Here is a 13,613-nt window from a genome sequence, read left to right as displayed (position 1 = left end):
TCCTAAAGTCACAGAGTCAGCTAAGCCTAGCAGAGACTTCGGTAGAAAAGGTCTGCACGCCGCGGAGCCCGGAGACACGGTTGGGGTAAATAGAGATGGTTGGTGCTTCGGAAAGTGGACGGTGTCTGCGTTTTTCTCCCCGCTTCACAAGGTTCTTCTTTCTTGGAGTCCCTTTGCACTGCTTCTGTTTCAAAGCACAGGCGCTGTAGGAAACGGTCGTTGAAATATCCTGCTTCAGAAAGAGGTCACGGGACATTCCGCTTGGAACTAAAGTCAAACAAACCAACCACAGGTGCCGGTGTCATGTTCCTGGAGCTGATCTAATCCCCCGGGGTCGGGCCCCAGCCGGGCTTCTGTGCCCGTGACCCAGCAGGCAACTATGTGTGCGAGGCAGGGCAGTTTTATTCCCCTCCACTCCCTTCCCGGGAACTGGATTGTCATCACGAGGTTAAAGCTTAAGGCTCAGCCCAGCCGCTCACTGTGATAAATAGAGGAGGAGCGAGAGGAGATGAGGGTTTCTGGGACAAAGTGCCCCCAGAGCGGTCGGAGGACCAGGCTGGGAAAGAAGTGATCGGGGATCAGAGGCTCGGGGGGGACCTGCGGTCGCCTGCGTGCACCCCCACTCGGACATGGGCTCCGGGACCCGCCCCTCGCTGCCACTTCTTCCAGTGCTGCTGCTGGTTCTGCTGCTGCAGGTGAGCTGGGCAGGTGCTGGGAACCCAGGCGGGGATCCATGCACAGTGGGACTGAAGGCACGGCTCAAGTGCCCCTGCTGTGGTGACAGGCTGGGCGAGGGGCCGAGGAGAGCTCTCTGGCCGAGCCCCGCGGGGAGGGCAGGTGTCGGGGGAGCCCGGGGTCTGCGCACCCGTAGGGGGGCGTTGGCAGCAGGGCTCCCGAATGTGTACAAGGGAGGGGTTGGCTTAGGGTCACAACCTGTTCGGGGCAGTGGTGGAGATGGGCTAAGGTGTGACTTCATCTTAAAACTGGTTTCAATAGTACACAGCAGTTTTATTTAGATTTGGGTTGACCCAAGCTTCCTAAGGGCACTTCTACTCACGCCTCGTATAAGGCTGAGAAAATCTCAGCTGTGCGTGTGGCGGACAATCTGAGCAGACGAGGAGGGTGGGAGGGCGTAATCCCCCCTGCCCCCCACCGCTTGCCCCCTAGCACCAGTGGAAATACAAACAGTGGACTCAAGGTTAGAAAGCACAGGGGCTTGTTGGATTTGCACTTACCCTGGGAGACTCGCCGTTGGGTAGCTTGTCGTTACCCCCGCTCCGTGGCTTTCTGCCACAGAGAGGGACAGCCGCGAGACTCTGCCACGGAGTTTTCCCTTAGGAGCCGGCCGCGGGCCAGCTGTACGTCTGGATCGGGTTGCCTGAGGACCTCGGTCCTCACCTTGACTCGAGGTGGACCCTTTTAGGTTGCTGCAGAACTCCCGAGGCCTGGGAACCTCTCCTAGGGGTTCGGACTGAGCTGGTCTGGGGGGTGGCCTGGCCCTTATGGCTTTAACTTGATCTTCTTAAGCCTCGTCTTCTTTACCTGCAAACGGGGCTAATGGTTGCTCTCCCCTGCCCTGGCGGTCACAAGAGTGAATGAGGAGATGGGCTTGGCTGGCGTGCCCGCATGTCTGTGTCCCTCTGGTTTTCTAGCCACGGGGAAATGGTTGGTCACACGCATCCAGCGCCCGCCCTGCTGCTATGTACTGGATACTTGCTCTGGGCCGAGTGAACAAGGTGGGGGGCGGGGGGTGGACGGAAACCCCCTGTGTGGTGCCCACGCCAGTGCAGCTGGCTCCTGACGCGAGCACCACGTGTGGCACCAGGGGCGCGGAAGTTGGAGGGTTTTCTTGGTTCCTCGTTGCCACATCCAGTTGTGAATGTTCTTCAACAGCACTCCTTTTACCTCCAGGAGACTTTGTTGAATCCCGTTCGTAGCCGGTTTTAATCATCAAACCCTGGCTCTGTCTTTCCCTTGCCCCTGCCCTTGCCCCTGACCGGTCTCATCAGAAAACAGAGGTGCGTTTTCGTCTTCTGACCGAGCCCAAGCAAGTTAGTTCGCGTCCAGGGGCGTGTTGAGTCGGGGTGGGCAGCGGCGATTGGACTGTGGGTAGTAATCCAGTGTTTGTTGGAAGCAGCTTTCTGCTGATTCCAGGGGATCGAGACAGACAAAAAGAATGTGCTGCAGTAGGAACCGGGGGCGGGGGGGTGGGGGGTGGTTAGCAATCTCCATTCTGGACCCTTAACGGGGCAAAGAGCTTTCCGCCCATCGGGTGCTCAGTCATCGGCCATTGGCCATTAGTAACCCAATTCCTTCCCGTTCCTCCCCTCGTCCCCCCGCCCCCCGGGTTGGCTTACAACCATCCCTGACCTCCAAAACAGTTACCCACTGCCCCTCTCTGATCTCCAAATGCAAAGTCAGTACGCGCACTGCTGGAGCTCTGCTGTCTCCAATGGTTTTCTCGTGAACCCCCACATCCTCGCTGCCTGGGGGGGCATAAAGCAGAGGACGACGTTGTGAGCCTCCGGCAGGTTTTCACCTTTGCTCCAGACTCAGCGACAAGCCTCGGAGGGGAGCCCTGCCCCCTTCTCTTAGGGAATTTCTGGTCCCAGGGACTCGGGAGTGTTCAGGCCTGGACTGTGGCCAGCTCCCCAGATCACAGAGGAGGGAGGGACTGAGGGAATGAAATCGGACGTGAGCAATGTCGTGGTTGCTGGTTTTTAATCTGGGAAATTCTACACCGAGTTTTCTTTCAAAAATTGTCAGCATCACTGGTCTGCCCGATTAATTTGCTAAGCCCTTCATTCAAGATGAACAGTCAGTGGGTTGTAGAAGGTGAGGGACAGGGTGGCAGGGCTGAAGCTGGGCGCTCAAAGGGACAGAGCAGGCTGGACAGAGCGCTGGGAAGCCAGTGACGTGTCGAAGTCTGCACTTTTATTTTTTTTTTTTAATTTTTTTTTTCAACGTTTTTTATTTATTTTTGGGACAGAGAGAGACAGAGCATGAACGGGGGAGGGGCAGAGAGAGAGGGAGACACAGAATCGGAAACAGGCTCCAGGCTCCGAGCCATCAGCCCAGAGCCTGACGCGGGGCTCGAACTCACGGACCGCGAGATCGTGACCTGGCTGAAGTCGGACGCTTAACCGACTGCGCCACCCAGGCGCCCCAAGTCTGCACTTTTAAAGATCACCTGCGCTTCTGTGTAGATGATGCGCTTGGGAAGCGTGTCAATCTCCTAGGCCTGCCGTGGCAAAGTGCCCCAAACGGGAAGGCTCCAAGCCACAGAAGGGTCCAGCATGGCGCCACGGGTAGTCCCCACACCGTAGCGCATACCTGAAAGTCGTTAAGGGAGTGAATCTTCCAAGTTCTCAGAACAAGGAAAACAATTCCGTAACTACGTGTGGTGACGGATGTTAACGAGACTCATTGTGGTGATCATTTTGCAGTCCGTACAAATATCAAATCATTCTGTTGTACACCTGCAGCTAATACAGTGGTGTTTGCCAATTATACCTCTATTAAAAAAAATTCTCCTTGAATGCAAATTCGCAACGAAAAATGGAATATATTCAGGGCGCCTTGGGGGTCAGTCAGTTAAATGTCCGACTCTCGATTTTGGCTCGGGTCATGATCTCACGGTTTGTGGGATCGAGCCCATGTCCGGCTCTGTGCTGACAATGCAGAGCCTGCTTGGGAGTCTCTCTCCCTTTCTCTCTGCCCCTGCCCTGCTCATATTCTCTCTCTCTCTCTCAAAATAAAGAAATAAACATTAACAAAAATAAATATTTTCAGGAAGGAATTATCTCCATGCAGGCTTCTTAGTTCTTTAGTAGCCTCTGCAGACACAAAGCCTCTGTATACCCAGATCATTTCCCACCAGTGATGCCACAGTTACTCATGCAGGCCAGCCTGAACAGTCCTGGTTCCACGTCCCCAGGCCCAGCACTGCCTGTCATATGATTTGTGCGTGGCCCTTGCAGCCAAATGCCTGCCTGCCACACAGCATTAGGTGGCCACTGCAGCCAGAGACAGCAGCCTCTAAGAAGTTTTCTCCCCGCCGCATTCTACAAGCATTATGTAAATCTTTTTTCAATGCTTTTTTAAAAAAGTTTATTTATTTATTTTGAGAGAGACAGAGACAGTGTGAGTAGAGGAGGGGCAGAGAGGGAGAGGGAGAGAGAGAATCCCAAGCAGGCCCCACACTGTCTGCACAGAGCCCGACGCAGGGCTCAAACTCACAAACTGGGAGGTCGTAACCTGAGCTGAAGTCAGACGCTTAACCGACTGAGCCACCCAGGCGCCCCACCGTTTTATATTTTTGCAAATCTCTTGTCCTAAAAGAAGACGGCCAGATTCTCCTCTCTGAGTCTGCAGTCTATTGTAAATGTTGTTTAGTTAAAAGAATGAAGAAATTCTGGCCTCGCACAGGTACGCACATGGAAAGGGAGGAATATTTGAATAGCCTTCAATGGATAATTGTGGATATCCTTCTTTGATATTACACCAAAACTTGACAAAGTGGTATTTTTTAACAACTGCTTCTCATGTGGAATCTGAACACATGTTAATACACTTGCCCTGCTCCATTACGTTAAAACCATGTCTCTCTTGCCTTTTGGCAAGAGCATGATTTTGGAGGTCATGCATTAATCATTAGGAAATCCTTTTGGCTCATTGAGTTATGCAGATCTTCCAAATGTTGACATATTTCATTCTACAAAATCAGAAAATCACATTCATTAATAGCTCTACTGGCATCATCAGAAAATTCTTCTAAGTATCGGGAAGCTGTCAAGCCCATTGTAGCAGACAGAAGTTTTCCAAAATTCTAATTTTTGCTTGAAAGCTTATGTTTGTTTTATCATTGGCAACATGACGCCATCCACTGTTTTCCTTGAAGTGATCGGCTGGCTTTTTACTATCAAAGAGCTGTCCATCGAGGGCCCGATCCTGGACAACACGGTTTGTCAGTCATTCTTTCAAGTAAAATGCTCTTCTATAAAAAAGTGGCCCATTCACCTGGTACCTCCAACGATCACACACACACTTTCTTAATTTTTCTTTTTAATGTTTATTTGTTTTTAAGAGAGAGAGAAAGAGAGAGAGAGAACACAGCAGGGCGGGGGGGGGGGGAGGGCAGAGAGAGAGAGAGGGAGACACAGAATCGGAAGCAGGCTCCAGGCTCCAGGCTCCAAGCTGTCAGCACAGAGTCCGATATGGGGCTCGAATCCACGGACCACGAGATCATGACCTGAGCTGTAGTCGGACACTTAACCGACTGAGCCACCCAGACGCCCCTCACCAATTCATTCTTAAATGCAACAGGCTTCTCCCTTCTTCCTTTTTCTTCCTGCACACGCGTACCGATGAAGATACTGTGGGTGACGCTGGTGCCCTTGGCTTCCTCGGTGCCGAGGCCCCAGTGATTTGTCCCATCGGTGCAAACGTCATACAGTAAAACAGGCAAATGATACCCTAGAGTCACTAGGGAAGTGTGTGGCCCTGTGGACTCTGATGGGGATGAGGAGGGGAAGGGTTGACGCTAGGCAGGGAGAGACCAGGGGCCCTCGGGGAGGCTGACCGGAGCTGCAAGTGGGAGGCAGAAGAAGCAGCGAGGTTTGGAATTAAAAAAAGGATAAACATATGCCAGACCTGCCTGGGCCAGGTGCCACGCATGGAGCCTCACAACCTCTCAGATCAGGTCCCAATAGAAGGTCAGTGACAAAAGTCCTCGGAGGCTCCCCAGTCGGAACCCCTCTCACTCTTGAGAGCTTTGTACCTTCCCTCAATTAGCTCTAAAGCTTTGCTCACTCTCTCTTGTCTGCGAGATTCATTCTTTGACTCCGTGAGACAGGGACCAGCGTCTCCCCCACCTCCTGTAACAGGGTCAGGGACCCCGGTGTACCGCACTTTCAAAACTGCCACTCTGGAGAAAACTTCTCTATGCACATGGATGTTTACTACCACAGCATTTTTGGTTTTTTCTTGTTGTTGTTTTTGGTAATAACAAACAACCGAAAAAGTCTAAATGACCATCCCCAGAAGAATGAGTAAATAAATTGGCTCTGTTCATGCAATGACACGGTATATGGTAGTGACAGTGAGTGGATTAGGGCCATACATGTCAACACACACATGCTCGTTCAGTGTTGGTCCCGACATCCTCTACAGGGTCTGTCTTTTTTCAACAACCTCACTGCACGTGTGTGGGTTTTATTTTTATTTTGTGTGTGTGTATGTGTGGGGGGAGAGTTTGTTGAGATGTAAGTTATAAATAAATAATTCTCAATTGTAAATCATTATATAAACAAAAAGTACCAAGTTCTATTATCTTATTGATTATTATAAGATAGAGTCTAAAATTAAGGGGCGGGGGAGAAAAAAAGAACAGGAGAAAAGGCCCAGTTGGATCTCTCCAATTAACGTTTGGTATTTACGTGTGACATACCAAGACATCTCTGCTCGTCCGGAATAGACAGGGTGATCTCCCGAGTTACAGTTTTAGAAGTCCCAGTATCAGTGATACTCTGCGTAAATCCTTTTTCATGGTTCCCCTATGGTTGCAGAGGAAACGTGGTAATTCTGAACTGAGATGATAAGAGAAAGAAATTATACTTATCAAAATGAAATAAAGTTCCTTTTCTTCCTTTTCTCCTTCCAGAAGACTAGTGTGACTTCAGGCAGGTCCTGATAAGTGTATCCCCTACTAATTCATGCCATTTTTATTTTTAAGGTCAACAGCGTCAACAGCTTCCGACAAGAAAATGATGATCTCACTCAGCAAACAAAGGTGGGGTTTGGAGGTCACTTTCTTCCTAAGCCACGTGAGACCACACTTCACTCAGGGACTCTGTTGCAATGTTAAGGTTTTTAGTTCCTGGTCGATATTCAGTTTGCAGGAAATAAATTAGTAACTACATGTGGCCTTTTGGAATCTTCAGGGATTTCCAGAGAATTGCAGAAGATGCTTTTATGTCTGCTAGAATAGGAACAATCTGTGAACATCAGAAATAAGCCATCCAGTGCCAGCCCAGAGCTTTACCCACGCTATTTTCTTCTTTATGCAATTAAAATATATTGAACTTAACATTCTCTGGTATGTGAGCTTTGGACAGTCCAGGGATGCAGCCACACCCCCCAATCACCTTGTGCCACCTTATGAATATCTCCTTCCTGTCTTGTGATCAACTCATTTTCTAATTGAATACAGTTGACCCTTGAACAACATGGGTTTAAAGTGCATGGGTCTTGTGCTCGCTTCGGCAGCACATATACTAAAGTGCATGGGTCTATTTACATGGAGATTTATTTTTTTATTTTTTTTAATGTTTATTTATTTTTGAGACAGAGAGAGACAGAGCATGAATGGGGGAGGGGCAGAGAGAGAGGGAGACACAGAATCGGAAGCAGGCTCCAGGCTCCGAGCCATCAGCCCAGAGCCCTACTCGGGGCTCGAACTCACGAACCGTGAGATCGTGACCTGAGCTGAAGTCGGACGCTCAACCGACTGAGCCACCCAGGCGCCCCTACATGGAGATTTTTTTTTTACAGGACAGTACTGTAAATGTATTTTCTCTTTCTTATAATTTTCTTAATGACATTGTCTTTACTACGTACAGCATATAATACACAAAACATACAAAATATGTGTTCGTCGACTGTTCATGTAATCAGTAAGGCTTCTCTGGTCAATGGTAGGGTTGTTAGTAGTGAAGTTTTGGGGGGGTCAATAGTTACATGTGGATTTTTGGCTGCCCCAGGGGGCAGCACCCTAATCCCCACATTGTTCAAAGATCAACTGTAATTTTTTAAAAAGCTTCATGTTTGTGGACAAAAAAATTAATGTGGCTAGAAAGCAGCTTCGCTTATAATAAATAGATGGTTAAATTCCATCTGTGGTGTTTTGCCTGACAAGTCTCTGAGCCTGATACCTGAGTCTGAGTCTCTCTCTCTTCCTGTCTTTGTTAAAAGGGAGAGTAATAGACGAAGTGCCAGCCCAGAGCTTTATCCACACTATCAGCACCGAATGGAGATGTTGTCATCAACTCTTTCCTTTTGTTATATATAATTTATTGTCAAGGTGGCTAACATACAGAGTGTTCAGTGTGCTCTTGGTTTTGGGGGTAGATTCCCACGATTTATCGCTTATATACAACACCCAGCTCATCCCCACAAGTGCCCTCCTCAATGCCCATCACCCATTTCCCCCCACCGCACCCCCCATCAACCCTCAGTTTGTTCTTCAACTATTTCCAAAAGACGGAAAGACAAATGGGGGAAATAACCTTCTCGTTCATTCAGCGACTGTTTGCGTGTCTGCCGTGGGACAGGGGTTGGCACATAGTAGGCAACGGTCTTCAACGTTATGTCTGCATAGCCCTTAAGACGATGTCACGATCCATGTAAAACCATTGGGTGGCCGGTGCCCCGCCGTCTAGGAACGACTCTGCAGCTGTGAGCAGAACAGTCACTTTTAACTCCTAAGCATCGGACGGAGGCTGTTGTGAGGACAAGAGAGATAATGCAAATGTAGTGCCTGCCACCTCGCCATCACCTCCTTATTGCCGGCATTGTAATTTCAGGGAGAGAGCCACCGGCCCCTACGGCGATCCAAGAGGAGGTGGGTTATTACCACCCTGGAACTGGAGGAGGAAGATCCAGGACCCTTTCCCAAACTTGTTGGTGAGGTAAGGAAGGCCCCCACCATCCTCTCTGATTGGCAGGCGGGTTAAGTCTTGAAAGGCTGTGTGCTAGGGGGGCCAGGTCAGTGATGGGAGGAACACCGGACTGGGTTCTAGAACCCACTGTGCCTCTACCTAACGGGACGACTTCGGGCGAGTCCCTTCACGTGAGTGGGTGCTGAGAACGTCAGTCACATCTGGCAGCGGGCTGGTTAATTCCAGCCCACAGGCCTGCTGTATTCGGCCCAGGCAAAGTCTTTGGTAAAAAAAAAAAAAAAAAAAAAAAAAAAAAAAGTATTCTTTAAAAATAAGGGGATTGTGGTTACCGGAGGTGGGAAGTGGGGACAAAAGGGAGATTCGAAAATAAATAAATAGAAAGTAAAAAGGTGGCAGCCAGGGCTGGCGGGAGGAGGTTCATAGAGACTGGCTGTCTAAGGGGGACAGACAGGTGTCAGTCTGGTCACACGAAAAGCACTGTGGACCCAGATGGTGGTGGCGGCCTCCCCACCCGGAGCGCTTAGTACCGCCGGCATGCACACTCCGAGGTGATTAAGACTGTGAATTGTATGTTGTGTGTATTTTCCCATAATAAAAAAAATGGGAAAAAATAGGAAGATTGTATTAGAAATTGTGTAATTTTAGAGGTGTTTTGAAAATTGGAAAATCTGACCACACGGAGCAACGACGAGGTGGGGCTCGTGTCACCCCCAGTCCCCACCGCTCCCTGCTGCCTCCCGCACTCTGAGGCCTAGCGCCGGCCCATGCGCCAAAGCGGTCACCTGACGGTGTCGCAATGCCGGAACGTTTCCGCCTGGCCCGTGTCATTCCCTCCCATGACAGTCCTGACCTGATGCACCTGTGCATTATGCACTGAGTCACTAAGTCCCTACAGCTCTGACATCCTATGGTTTCTCGAGAAACAAATGAAAACAATTTGTATTTTTTGCAGTGTTCATAAAGATAGTAGATGCTATATATATAAAAAAAAAAACCATACAGAAAGTTTTCAGGGCTCAGTGGTTAAAACTGTATCCTCATAAGAGTCAGGGGAACACAGTGGGCTCCTATTCCCGAGGTACCGTATCCCTAGTATAGGAGTTAGATACACTCGCTGCTCCCTGTCTGCCCAGTACAGGCCATGATGGCACCTCCATTATGGGGTTGTTTTAAAGATTAAATAGGCCAGGGCAAGTGAGGCATATAGTGACCTGGCTCACTCTATGGCCTTTCGAAATGTTAGGTTTATGAGTATTTCTCCTCTCTCCCTGAAGGGATCATCAATGTTAACAGATCGGTATGTATGCTTCCAGATTCTTCTCCATAGCCTCACTAATGTGAGTCTGTATTGACAAATGGGATTGCCATACGTATATTGTTCTGCAAGTTGCCTTTCTGGTTCAACAGTAAGGCACAGCCCCCTCCCTGGGGCAGGGCGTGTAAATCCTGAAAGATTGGGGGCCCGTGCCCTGTGAAGGGGGTACCATTCTAGGGTTCTTTCCCTGGGGAGGGACGTGTGTGTTGTTCAGTCAGGTGCTTGCCTCAGAACCCAGGCTGCGATGCACCTGCTTGGGCCCCTAGCGTGGGACAGGCTGGACCCGAGGCTTCTGGGCCCCAATGCGCCTGGCATCTTAGCCTTGATATTCAATGCGCCTTGTGATTTATTCTCATTTTCTTTTCTCCCCCCCCCCCTTTTATTTTGGCCTTTTCAGCTGTTCAATGATATGTCTCAGAACACGTCATTAATGTATTTGATCCGTGGACCCGGTGTGGATGAGTATCCAGAGATTGGGCTGTTCTCTATAGAAGATCACAAGAACGGACAAGTGTACGTTCACCGCCCTGTGGATCGAGAGACAACGCCATCTTTCACGGTACCTAAAACTTGATATATTTTAAGCTTGGGTTTATTGTGAAGCTGCTGTGGGAATATTGTATTAGCTAGGCATTAGTGAAGCTGTCCACACGTCACGTCCTGGGAGACCGTATATTATACACCATGGTGAGCTTTAAAAGTATGCGTGGGCAGAGAGGTTGACTTTGTAATGTTCTTTTAAAGTTCTGGACTCAAAGGATTCATGGGAGCTGCTACGGATCTTCCTTCCAATGACTGGATTCCCAGCACTATCAGGATATCCGAAAGCACTTGGAGATAGGGCTATAGGATGTTTACAAAATGGGCTAATCTGATTTTTGATGAGTCACCGTTGAAATATGTGGGCAGGAGCTACAGGCAGAGTCCACAGTTATCTAACGACTGATGGATGAACAGTTGTACACCTGGCGACAGTTTCTCATCGTGAGCCTGCGTGTTTCTTATGATCTCATAACCCCAACACCATGGTCTACTATGAATCTGAAATCCAGGCTCTAAGCCAGGAAAGGAAATTGTAAAGTAAAATGCCCAAACCACATGGTGGTGTGTCACCTTACCAGCCTCACCTCACGGGGATAGAAGGACATTTTCGCCTTTGTTATGTTGTGACTTCTGCTGGACACTGAGCCTGTCTGCACATTAACTCCTTCAGGGTGGGAAAGAACAATGAAAGACGTAATTTAAATACCTTGTCTCCAATGATCTCAAACCATTTATATACATAATAGGATATTTGCCCTTAACTCATTGATAGGCTCTGAGTCTCTAATTTTTAAACAGGCAGAAATTCTCCCCAAACTCCAAAAGTCCTGCACAGAAGACTTTCCGGGTCTTCACTATTCATAGAAATCCTTGCCCCATCTAGGGAACGTGCAGTGTCTGTTAAAAAGAAGCAATATGGAGTGGTCATAGGGGGACCGTGGGGCAGCACCGTTAAATCTGGAATGAGCAAACAGGTCACCGAGGGATCTTGGGAAAATGCAGATTTTGTGTCCGCAAGTCAGCGTGGAGCGTAGACTCTGTGTCTCCAAGAAGCTCCCAGGAGAGGGAAGCTTGGTCCGTGGCTTCTACCGGCTGAGCCCGGTGGGGGCGGGGGCTGGGGCGGCTCCGACAAATAGTGGGCGTGACTCCGTGCAGGGAGGAAACAAAACATTTAGTGCTGTGTTCTTGGTCTTGCTGTTGTGATTTGGTTGCTGTTGTTTGCCTTTAACGTCTTTACTGACCTATCGAGGGTTGCGTCTCACAAGGTTTAACGTGGGACTTCGTGCCGGCAGCAGATGATGCCGAAGCCAAATCCGTAAGAGTGTTTCCTGACACGTGAGGCCCAGGTGGAATAGTTTGGCACGTCACAGGGAGGTCCCAGGGAACAATTCGAGCAAACGGGGAAGACGTGGGGACCTGAGCGGTGTCCCCCTGGGTCCTGCTCTATCAGGATTTCCGGGCCCTGTGCTTGGACCTGCCCGGCCAGATGGAGACCCAGCCCGCGCACAGCCGTCCTTTCACACTGAGTTCTGCGATCACTTGCTAGCTGGCCCCTCATTTGACTGTGAACTTGCATGAGGGAAGACTCAGGGTGGGGATTTGGAGGCGTGCCCCCACCCCGTGGCTCCCTGTCTCACGCCCTTGGTTCTCGGTCTCCTTGATACTTTTCATCGCCTGAAGCATATACCTGACACGTGTTTGGTTCTCTGTGAGTGGCCATTCTCCCCACTGGAGGCCCATTCTAAGAGGAGGGAGTGTCCTTTCCAGTGCCACTACCCCCCGGGTCAGGAATCGGGCTCTGCACATTGTAGGTTTTCATTTAACTATGTTGGATGAATGAATGAGCACAGTGGCATGTACTCTCTGCTTCGAGGGTGTTGTGGGTTGAGCTGTGTCTTCTAAAGAGAGGGGTTCGTGTCCTCCCCGTGGTACCTGTGAATATGACCTTATTTGGATATAGGGTCTTTGCAGGTGTCATCAAGTTAAGACGAGGTCATACTGGATCAGGGCGTATCCTGAGCCAGTGACTGGCCTCCTTATAAGGGGAGGGGAATTTGGACACCAAGAAGGACACAGGGGAGATGCAGGAGACAGAGCCTGGGGTGATGCACCTGCAGGCCGAGGACACCGGGATTGGCGGCAGCCACCCGAAGCTGGGGGGGAGACCCGGAACAGAATTTCCCTAAGAGCCTCCCATGGAGGGAGCCATGCCTGCTGCCCCCGGGTGTGGTTCTGGTCTCCAGAAGGGCGAGAGAACACATTTTGTCGTAAGGCGCCCGGTTTGGGGTAAGTTGTTGCAGCGGATGTAGGAGACTGGCACGCAGGGGTCAACCTACTCGTTAGGGAGCCACAAGACAGGCCAATGAGAAGGGTTCCCAGCCGCAAAGAGTGGGACAAGCAAGTGTCACCGAAACACCACACAAGCCAGGCCTTCCGGGTCCACCACCTACTTCTGGGTCTTGGCTGTCCCCAAAGCTGGGGCGTGTTAGGCACGCAGTCAACCCGAGGAGGTGGCAAAGCCCCATTCCCGGCAGCGCTGCTGTGTTCTTGGGGGGCAGCGAGGGGTCACTGGAACCAGCCAGAGCATTTAAAAACCTGTGACTGGGAGCTGAGAGGAGGTTGAGGGGCTATCTTCTTGTTAATTCCGTAAACCTACAAGAGGGCGGTAACTGCGGCTGAGAATTGCTGGAAGATTTAAGACACAGCTGGAAAGGGGGGAAAAAACAGATTTTTTCTATATAGGAATCTCATCTGTTTATATCAAAATATGCACAATCCCATAGGCTACAGATACACTCAAGAAAATCATTCTTTTATTTCCTTGAAATAGTCATTTGTGGGTCTTGATCTCCACGCACCCATCTTTGCCTACTTAGAGCCCATGCACGTAAGTGATTTTGTCTTGTGTGTTCGGCGTTTAAGGTATTTCCGCGTGCTCACCAGTGACTGTGAGTACGCATCTTGCACGTGCCATTTAAACAGCCATGTACCCCTCCGTCACGTCACTGCTCCATGGTGCGTCATCCAAGATCTAAATCTTAAGGCCATAACAAAAGGCTGAAAACCCTTCCCAAGTG

At 49.9% G+C, this 13,613-nt stretch overlaps 1 protein-coding gene across 1 annotated transcript in view; it reads left to right on the top strand.

Moving 5' to 3' along the window:
* Nucleotides 1-366: 366 nt before the first annotated feature.
* Nucleotides 367-13,613, top strand: part of CDH26 (cadherin 26) — a 42,262-nt gene continuing 29,015 nt past the window's right edge. Inside the window, exons 1-4 of the mRNA XM_019426380.2 lie at nt 367-695; nt 6,734-6,790; nt 8,583-8,687; nt 10,391-10,552. Coding sequence (XP_019281925.2) covers nt 630-695; nt 6,734-6,790; nt 8,583-8,687; nt 10,391-10,552 — 390 coding nt within the window. The 5' untranslated portion in view covers nt 367-629. The remainder of the gene's footprint in view (nt 696-6,733; nt 6,791-8,582; nt 8,688-10,390; nt 10,553-13,613) is intronic.

The sequence above is a fragment of the Panthera pardus genome, unplaced genomic scaffold, assembly GCF_024362965.1.
Source record: "Panthera pardus isolate Hobbes unplaced genomic scaffold, ASM2436296v1 HiC_scaffold_25, whole genome shotgun sequence".
Taxonomy (NCBI): domain Eukaryota; kingdom Metazoa; phylum Chordata; class Mammalia; order Carnivora; family Felidae; genus Panthera; species Panthera pardus.
Note: the sequence above shows the minus strand (reverse complement) of the source record. Positions and strands in the feature narration are given on the sequence as shown.